Raw genomic sequence first — 9,420 nt, forward strand, 5'->3', positions numbered from 1 at the left:
ATTATTGGTAGTTTTAATAACAAAAATTAATTAATTTCAAATAATATTTACAATTTTTCAACATAATTTTTATTGTTTTTTTTTCGCCGGAAATGAGCATTTTTAAATAAAAATGATCAATATTACTTATCTTACAAAATTTTAAGTTATTTTAGCGTTTTATATCGGAAATGGGTATTTTTAATAAAAAGTTATTAGACTTGAAAGATTGCGAATTTTTCAAAAGTTGACTTTTTTCGGTTTTGTTGGCATTTTTGATCTAAGATTAATATTTTTCAATAAAGATCATTAGATTCTTAAGTTTGATCATTTTTGGACAATTTTAGGTTACGTTGGTATTTTAAATAAGCAAATTATATTTTTAAACAAAAATTATTATAATTTTAGCAAGACAGAATCTTCAAACAATTTTAGTTTTAAATCAATAGTATTTTGGATTAGAAATTATTATATATCAAAGAATATTTGCCGTTTTGAACCATTTTAGGTTATGTTGGTTTGTTTTATCTTATATTTGTCGCTTAAAAAAAATGCCATATGATTTAAATCCAATGATTTTTATTTATTTATTTTTAATCCAAAGTTCAAATTTGATGATTAACATTTTTTTAAAGATAGATTTCAAAATAAATTTTGCTTTAAAAAATTCACCTCTTTTTGAAAATGTAATTATTTTGTTGAAAATCATTCTTTTTACTAAATTGGTATTTTTTAAATTAAAAATTCAAACACTTCGTTGAAAACTAACGTATTTAATTAAAAAATCGATTTTTTTGGTAAAAAATGTTAATCTCATTGTTTAAAAATTCTTCTTTTCGGTTAAAAAAGAATGATTCCGGTTAAATAATTATCATTTAAGTTGAAAATTCATCTTTTTGGGCTGGACATTTATTTTTTGACTGCAAATTCAGTTATTCAGTTTTGGTTGAGAATTTATTTTTTTTAGTAAAAATTAATTTTTGTTGTTAGAAATTCAACTATTTCAATTTAAGATGCAATGATTTAATTGAAAACTCATTTTTTGGTTTAAAATTCATCAGTTAGGTTTAAAATTTATGTTTTGAACTAAAATTTAACTATTCCATTTTATGCTAAAAATTCATATATTTTTTTTTATTTGAAAATTCAAGTATTTGATTGAATATTTGTCTTCTTTAATTGGAAATTGAAGTTTTTCGTTAAAAATACATCTATCTTGTTTAAAAATTGTATTTTTTATTGTTTACAATTTCATCTTTTTGGTTGAAAATTCAAGTATTTCAGTTAAATATTCATACTTTTATTTGAAAATTCATATCCATTTTGGTTGTAAATTCAATTATTTTGTGAAAAATTCGACTATTTAGGTTTAAAACTTAACTTTTTTTTTTAAATTGATATTTTTGTGCAGAAAATCATCCTTTTGGACTTAAAAATTCAACAAATGGGTTAAAAGATCAAACACTTTGTTAAAACATAATTTTTTTGTTGGAATTTTCAAAATTTAAGTTGAAAATTTATTATTTGTTTGAAAATTCAACAATTTTGTTTAAAAACATGTTAATTGTTTGAATTTTTAAAAATATTTTTTATAAAATTCAACAATTTTGTTAAAACTTTGTCCTTTTTTGTTAAGAATTTAACTGTTCATTAATAATGCAACCAATTGGTTGAAAATGCATATTTTGGGGCTTAAAAATTCAACAATTGATGAAACTTTTTTGTTAAAAATACAATTATTTGGTTGAAAATTCGTCTTTTTTGGTAAAGTTAAACTGTTTTTTATTTAAAATAAAAATCTTTGTTGGTTGAAGTATAAATTATTATATGTTTCGTTGAAAAGTAGTTCTTTGGTTGAAAATTCAACTACCACTTGGTTAAAAATTGAACTACTATTTTCTTTAAATATTTATTTTGTTTAAATTTTCAAAATTGTAGTTGAAAATTCATTTCTCTGGTTCAAAATTTGAATTTTATGTTTCAAATTCATATTTTTGGGTAGAAAGTTCCACTTTTAAAAAAATAAAATTCCTTTTTTGCGCTTGAAATTAAACAATTTAATTGTCTTTTTTTTCTTTATTGACTTTTGAATCCTGTTGAAAATTCGTCTTTTTTGTTAAAAGTTAAACTACTTGTTTAGAAGTTAAACTATTTTTAAACAATTTAATTTTTTGTTTAAAGATTTAATATTTTTGCAGAAAATTCATATCCGATAAATTTTTTTTTTTTATTTTGTTCAAAATCAATTTTTTTTTAACCGATAATTGAATTTCTATTTTTTTGAATGAAAATTTATTATTATGAAATGTAATTATAATAAAAATTGAACTATTTGGTTGGAAATTCGTCTGATTTGGAGAAAATTAAACTTTTTTGTTGAAATTTTATCTTTTCGTTTGAAAATTAATCTGTTTTGGTTAAAAGTTCAACTACTACTACTTGGCTCTATTAAAAATTATTTTTTTTTCTTAATTATATATATTTTTTGATTTGTTTAAAGTCATGTTTTCCAATAAAAAATTTAATTTCCGATTTAAATTAAAATCGATCATTTTTATTGAATATTTATTGCTTTTTTTTAAAATAAAAATTCAACTATTTGGTTACAATTTTTTAGAAAACTTTTTGGTTAAAAATTTATGTATTTTGTAAACAATTGGTTAGCAAATTATTATAAGCTTAAAATTCAACAATTTTGTTACAAATTCATCCTTTTTGATGAAAAATTCATATTTTTAGGTTGAAAATTCAACTGATTTGTAAAAGTTTTTGGTTTTTTTTAAATCGAAAATTAAATATTTTGGTTGAAACTTTTTTCTTTCTTGACAAAAAAGTATTTTCTTGTTGAAGGTTAAAGTTTTGTTAAAAAATATTTTTTTTTGTTCAATATTTCAAATTTTTAGTTAAAAATTAACTTTCTTTAAAAAATGCATTTTTTTGCTTAAAAATTCAAAATTTTGGTTTAAATTTTTAGATAAAATTTGATATTTTTCATTGAAAATTGGTCTTTTTCAGTTGAAAATTCAACTATTTGGTTAAAAATGAATCTTATTTTGGTTATTTAAGGATTAAGGCTTCAACCCTTTTAGTCAAAAATTCAACTACTTGGTTGAAAGTTAAACTTTTTTGTAAAGATTCTTTTTTTTTTGTTTTAACATCCAAAATTGTAGTTGAAAATTAAATTATATTTTCTGTAAAATTATTTCTTTGTTGTTGAAATTTTTGGTTTGTTAAAATTTATTTTTATTAAACTGATAATTTAACTTCCGTTTTTAATTGAAAATTTATGTTCTTCATGGAAAATTATCTTTTTTAGTTAAAAATTCAGTAGTTTGATAAAATTTCATATTTTTGTCTGAATTTATCTGTTTTCGAATTAAAATTAATTTTTTTTTTTAAATTGAAATATCAGCTATTTCACGTGTTGTTAAGGATTACCGTTTTTAGTACAAAATTTAATTACTTGGTTGAAAGTTAAACTATTTTAAAAAAACTTGATTTTTTTTGTTTTAAAAATAAAAACTTTAGTTGAAAATTTATCTTTTTGTTTGAAAATGCAACTATTTTATTGAAAATTGGTCTTTTTTGGTAGAAAATAAATCTTTTGATGTAAAAATTAATTTAAAAAATTGAATTTTCAACAATTTTGTTGACCATTCGTATATTTTTTTTTTTCAAAATTCGTCTTTTGATAGAAAAAATCCAACTATTTACTTAAATAAAAATTTATCGTTTTTAGTTGAAAATGTGTTGTTAAGGATTCAAATTTTTTTGTGGAAAATTCAAGTACTTATTTGAAAGTTAGACTATTTAAAAAAAAATCATTTTTTTTTTAATTCAAAATTTCAGATGAAAATTCATCTCTTTGTTTGAAAATGTAACTATTTTGTTGAAACTTTCTATTTTCGTTTTTCAAAAATTAATTTTTTAAACTGAAAATTTACTGTTGTTAAGGATTCAAATTTTGTAGTGGAAAATTCAAATACTTATTTGAAAGTTAGAATAATGAAAAAAAATCCATTTTTGTTTATTTCAAAATTCCAAATTTTAGTTCGAAATTCTTCTCTTTGTTTGAAAATGCAACTATTTTGTTGAAACTTAGTTTTTTCGTTTTACAAAAATTAATTTTTCAAACTGAAAATTGATCCTTTTTGTCGAAAATTCGTCTTTTTTTGGTAGAAAAAAAAAATATATTTTCATTTGAAAATTCAACTATTTGTTTGAAAATTCATAAATTTTGGTACAAAATTCAACTTTTCAGGTAGATAATTTAAATTGTCTAAAAAATTGGTCTGTTTGTCTTGAAAATTCAAGTACTTATTTTTCATCCTTGTAGGTTGAAAAATACCTTTTTACTTGAAAATTGTTATTTTCGAGTTGAAAATTTAACTGTTTTGTAAATAATATCACTCTTTTGGAAGAAATTTCAACTATTTTGGTTGAAAATTTAATTATTTTCATGAAAATTCATCAGTTTAGTAAAAAGTTCGTCCTTTTTTTTATTAAAAATCCAATAATTTTGTTAAAGTTCGTCTTTTTTGTTTTAAAAATAAAACTATTTGGTTAAAAATGATCCGGTTTTATTTCAATTCGACTATTTGTTAACTGAAATTTAACTAATCCATTATAGGTTGAAAATTCATCCTTTTTGACAGAAAATTAATTTTTTTGGTTGAAAAATCGCTTTTTTGTGTGAAAATTAATTTATTCTCTCCAAATTTTAGTTTGGTTAAAAATTCGTGTTTTTTTTTTAAATAAACACTTTTAACTGGAAATTGAACTAATCTAAATGAATATTTCATAATTTTGGCCGAAAATTCATCTATATGATTAAAAATAATTTTTTTTTAACTGAAAATTTAACTATTCAATTTCGGTTGATAATTTATCATTTTTGTTTTAAAATTTATGTGTTTTGTTTGACAATTCGAAAATTCTTTTTTGGTTGAATTCATCTGTTGTTAACATTTTTTTTTATTGAAGATTCGTAATTTTAATAAAAAATTTATCTCTGGTAGAAAATAAATTTTGTTTCAACTGAACATTTAACTTTTATTTTGGTTGATAATTTATGATTTTTCGTTTTAAAATTCATTTCATTTTGTTGAAAATTCGCTTCTTTTTTTTAGTCAAAATAAATTTATTCCTTGAAAATATTAATATTTTTTGTTTTTGTTTTTAAAAATAAACATTTTTAACTGGAACTTGAAATACAGTTGAATATTCCATAATTTTAGTTGAGAATTCATATTTTTTTTTTCAACTGAAAGTTTAACTGTTTCATTTTTTTTGCAGAATTTATGATTTTTGTTTTAAAATTGATTTCTTTTTACTTGAAAATTTGAGAGTTCAGTTAAATAATTCCTTTTTTTTGTGAAAATTAATTCCCTGAATTTTGTAAAAGGTCATCCTTTCAGCTTTTTGTTACAAATTCTAATTAAACTATTTTGGTTGAAAATTTAATTATTTTGTTGAAAATTCATCATTTTAGTACAAAGTTTGTTCTTTTTTTATTGAAAATCCAATAGTTTTGTTAAATTTCGCCTTTTTCATTATAAAATTCTTTCTTTTTTGTAGAAAATTCGCTTCTTTTCTTTGTGAAAATTAATTTATTCTCCGAAAATATTATTTTTGTTAAAAAAATGCTTTTTGTTGTGTTTACTATTCCATAATTTTAGTTGAAAATTCATCTCTTTAACTAAAAATCATTTTTTTTCAACTGAAAATTTAACTTTTTAATTTTTGTTGATTTTTTTTCTAAAAAAATTCGTCTTTTTCCATTAAAATTTAATTTTTTTGTTGAAAATTGAAACTTTCAGGTTGATAATTTAAATTGTCTAAAAAATTTGTTTTTCTTAAAAATTCAAGTACTTATTTGGATGAAGTGTAATTTTTTTTGTTTAAAAATTCATCTTTGTAGGTTGAAAATTCAATAACTCGACTAAAACTTCAATTACATTGTAAAAAATTCACCTGTTTGTTTAGAAAATACCTTTTTAATTGAAAATTGTTATTTTTTGGTTAAAAATGTAACTGTTTTGTAGATAATGTCACTATTTTGGTAGATAATTTAATTATTTTGTTGAAAATTGATCAGTTTAGTAAAAAGTTTGTCCGTTTTTTTTTTTTTATTGAAAATCCAATAGTTTTGTTAAATTTTATCTTTTTTGTTTTAAAATAAAACTATTTGGTTAAAAATGATCTGGTTTTATTTCAATTCGACTGTTTGTAAAACTAGCTTCATATCACTGGATTTATTTATTTAATTTATAATTTTTTTTCTGGTAAATTAATTTTGTTCACTGAAAATTTAACTGTTCCATTGTAGGTTAAAAATTTATTTTTTTTGACAAAAATTTAAGTTTTTTGGGTTGAAAAGCAATTTTTTTTATTTTGACTAAAAAATCTTTGTTGGTTACAAATTTAACTCTTGTTAAAAATTTATCTTTTTTTGGTTGAAACTTTAACTATTTTGTTGAAAATTCGCTTTTTTTGTGAAAATTAATTTATTCTCTTAAAATGTTAGTTTTGTTAAAAATTAATTTTTTTGTTGTTGATGAAAATAAACATTTTTAACTGGAAATTGAACTAATCGAGTTGAATATTTCATAATTTTGGTCGAAAATTCATCTATATGATTAAAAATAATTTTTTTTTAACTGAAAATTTAACTATTCAATTTCGGTTGATAATTTATCATTTTAGTTTTAAAATTCATGTGTTTTGTTTGACAATTCGATAGTTTAGCTCAATTTTTTTCTCAGAAATACAATTTTTTTAGTTGGAAATTCTGTTTTGGTTGAATGAATCTATTTTTTATTTAAAATTGAAATCTTTTTTGTTGAAGTATCAACTTTTACTTTTTTTTTTGTAAAGAATACATCCACTTCGGCTGAAAATTCCAAAGATTTGTTGAAAGTTAAAATCTTTTATCAACATTTCCTTATGTCAGATTCGTAATTTTAATTGAAAATTCATCTCCTTGGTAACAAATAAATTCTTTTTCAACTGAAAATTTAACTATTTTATTTTGGTTGATAATTTATGATTTTTCGTTTTAAAATTCATTCCTTTTTGTTGAAAATTCGCTGTTTTTTTTTGTGAAAATACTATTTATTCCCTGAAAATATTATTTTTGTTAAAAAAATACATTTTTTTTTAATAAACATTTTTAACTGGAACTTGAACTTGAAATACAGTTGAATATTCCATAATTTTAGTTGAAAATTCATCTCTTTAACGGAAAAAATTTTTTTTCAACTGAAAATTTAACTATTTAATTTTTGTTGATAATTTATGATTTTTTGTTTTAAAATTGATTTTTTTTCTACTTGAAAATTTGACAGTTTAGTTAAATTATTCTCACTCTTGACTGAAAAATTTTTTTTTTCAGTTGAAAATTCGTTTTTGGTTGATTTCAATTGTTTTTTTATTTAAGATAAAATCTTTTTGTTTGAAATATTAACTATTATATTTTTTGTCGAGAATCCATATTTTCAAGCTGAAAATTCCACTGATTGGTTGAAAGTTAAAATCTTTTTCTAAAAATTTATTTAATTTAGATTCATCGTTTTAATTGCAAATTTATCTCTTGGGTGGAAAATTAAACTCTTTTTTTTTTTAAATTGGCTTCTTTTTTAATGAAAATTAATTTATTTCCTGAAACAAATTCAACTATTGTTAAAAAGTCCTATTTTTTGTTTTAATTTTGCGGTTTTTTTAATTAGAATTAATTTTAAGGGATGAAAAAAATGAGTTCTTAATATTTTTTATATTTAATTCCTTGAATTTTGTAAAAGGATCATCCTTTTTATTGAAAATTTGTCCCTCTTGGTTTAAATTAGAAATTTTTTTTAAATTCAACTGTCTTCTAAAAAAAAATTGTGTTTTTGCTTTAAAATTCAACTATTTGGTTTTTCGAGTTATAAATGTAACAGTTTTGTAGATGTATCTATTTTGGAAGAAAATTCAACTATTTTAGTTGAAAATTTAGTTATTTTGTTGAAAATTCATCAATTTAGTGAAAAATTTGTCCTTGTTTTTTTTATTGAAAATCCAATTTCCAATCCAAAAATTGATCTTTTTAGTCGAAAATTCATTTCTTTTGGTAGAAAATAAATCTTTTTAATTGAAGATTCAACTATTTGGTTAAACTTGCGTGTATATTTCTGAAAATTCGTCTTTTGATAAAAAAAATGTATCCTTATAATTTTCTACTTTCTCGAAAAGGCAATAATTTTACTCACAATTTGAGGAATTTCAAGTCCTTCAAATTCCCCTATTTTCGTGATATTTGATTGTTTCTTGTTGTTCTTTTTTTTTTTATTTAAAAAATTTGTAATTGCAGTACGCACATTGGAAAAAGCTAAAATAACAGGAAACTTTGCAGCCGAGTCTTGCGAAGTTTCGAAGTCGGATTCGGTGGGAATTGGCGGTTACAATGATTCCGAATCCGAATCTTCCGATAGCGAAATTGGGAGAGCAATTCGCCATCCAAAAAAGCTGAAAGTCGCGGGTATGCACCATTGATCCAATCCGGATCAATCTTGACTTTCGACTCTTGAAACTTTATTTTAATTATAAGATAAGGCAATACATTCGACTCTAAGTGTAAGTAATTAATTATTATTAATCGATTAATTGATAAATCATTGTACCTTAATTAATGACTTTATTGACTCTGTAAACATTATACGGTAGGGACTACTTATTATTTAAAAAAATAAATGAAATATTAGTGCTGTTTAATTTTCTCTCTGTTTGCATCGTCATTACTTTTTTATTTTCTCCTTTTTTTTTTTACTACTTTAGCATCCTTTTTAGTCCAAATTGTTGCGCTTCCTGGAGTCATTTTTATAAATAATTTTTTCAGATAAACATCGAATTGTTTTAGGGAATTTTTTTTTTTTTGGTCAGGAAATTTTCTTGAGAGTGCTTACATTTTATTTATTATACATTTTATTTATTTAGTTAATATTTTTGTCTAGGAAATTTTTTTTAACTGAAAATTTAACTTTGATAATTAATATTTTTGGTTCGAAATCAATTTTTTTTTTTTTACTAAAAATCTTTCTGTGTTACAAATTCAACTCTTGTAAAAAATTCGTCCTTTTTTTTTGTTGAATTCAGCTGTTTTTTATTTAAAATAAATTTTTTAAAGTTGGAAAAAGAATTCTTTTTGTTTGAAAATTTAACTATTTTGTTGAAAATTCGCATTTTTTTGTGAAAATTCATTTATTCTATGAAAATATTACTTTTGTTATAAATTCCTTTTTTTTTGGTTGAAAATAAAAAATTCGAACTAATTTAGTTGAATATAATTTATCATTTTAGTTTTAGAAGTTATGTATTTTTCTGAAAATTTGTCTTTTTTGGTACAAAATTAATCATTCCTTTTGCTTAAAAATTCGACAGTTTAATTGAATTATTCTTTTTCTTGAA

The 9,420-nt window shown here is 20.8% G+C and overlaps 1 protein-coding gene across 2 annotated transcripts in view; it reads left to right on the forward strand.

Moving 5' to 3' along the window:
- Positions 1-8,726, forward strand: part of LOC117172623 (protein max) — a 16,173-nt gene extending 7,447 nt beyond the window's left edge. The window contains exon 4 of one of the 2 annotated variants that reach the window (XM_033360721.1): positions 8,369-8,726. In XM_033360721.1, the coding sequence (XP_033216612.1) occupies positions 8,369-8,508 (140 nt within the window). In that variant the 3' untranslated portion in view covers positions 8,509-8,726. Of the gene's footprint in view, positions 1-8,326 lie in introns of both variants that reach the window. The other variant, XM_033360720.1, reaches the window with a different exon arrangement.
- Positions 8,727-9,420: the final 694 nt, after the last annotated feature.

This window comes from Belonocnema kinseyi, chromosome 5, assembly GCF_010883055.1.
Source record: "Belonocnema kinseyi isolate 2016_QV_RU_SX_M_011 chromosome 5, B_treatae_v1, whole genome shotgun sequence".
Taxonomy (NCBI): Eukaryota; Metazoa; Arthropoda; class Insecta; order Hymenoptera; family Cynipidae; genus Belonocnema; species Belonocnema kinseyi.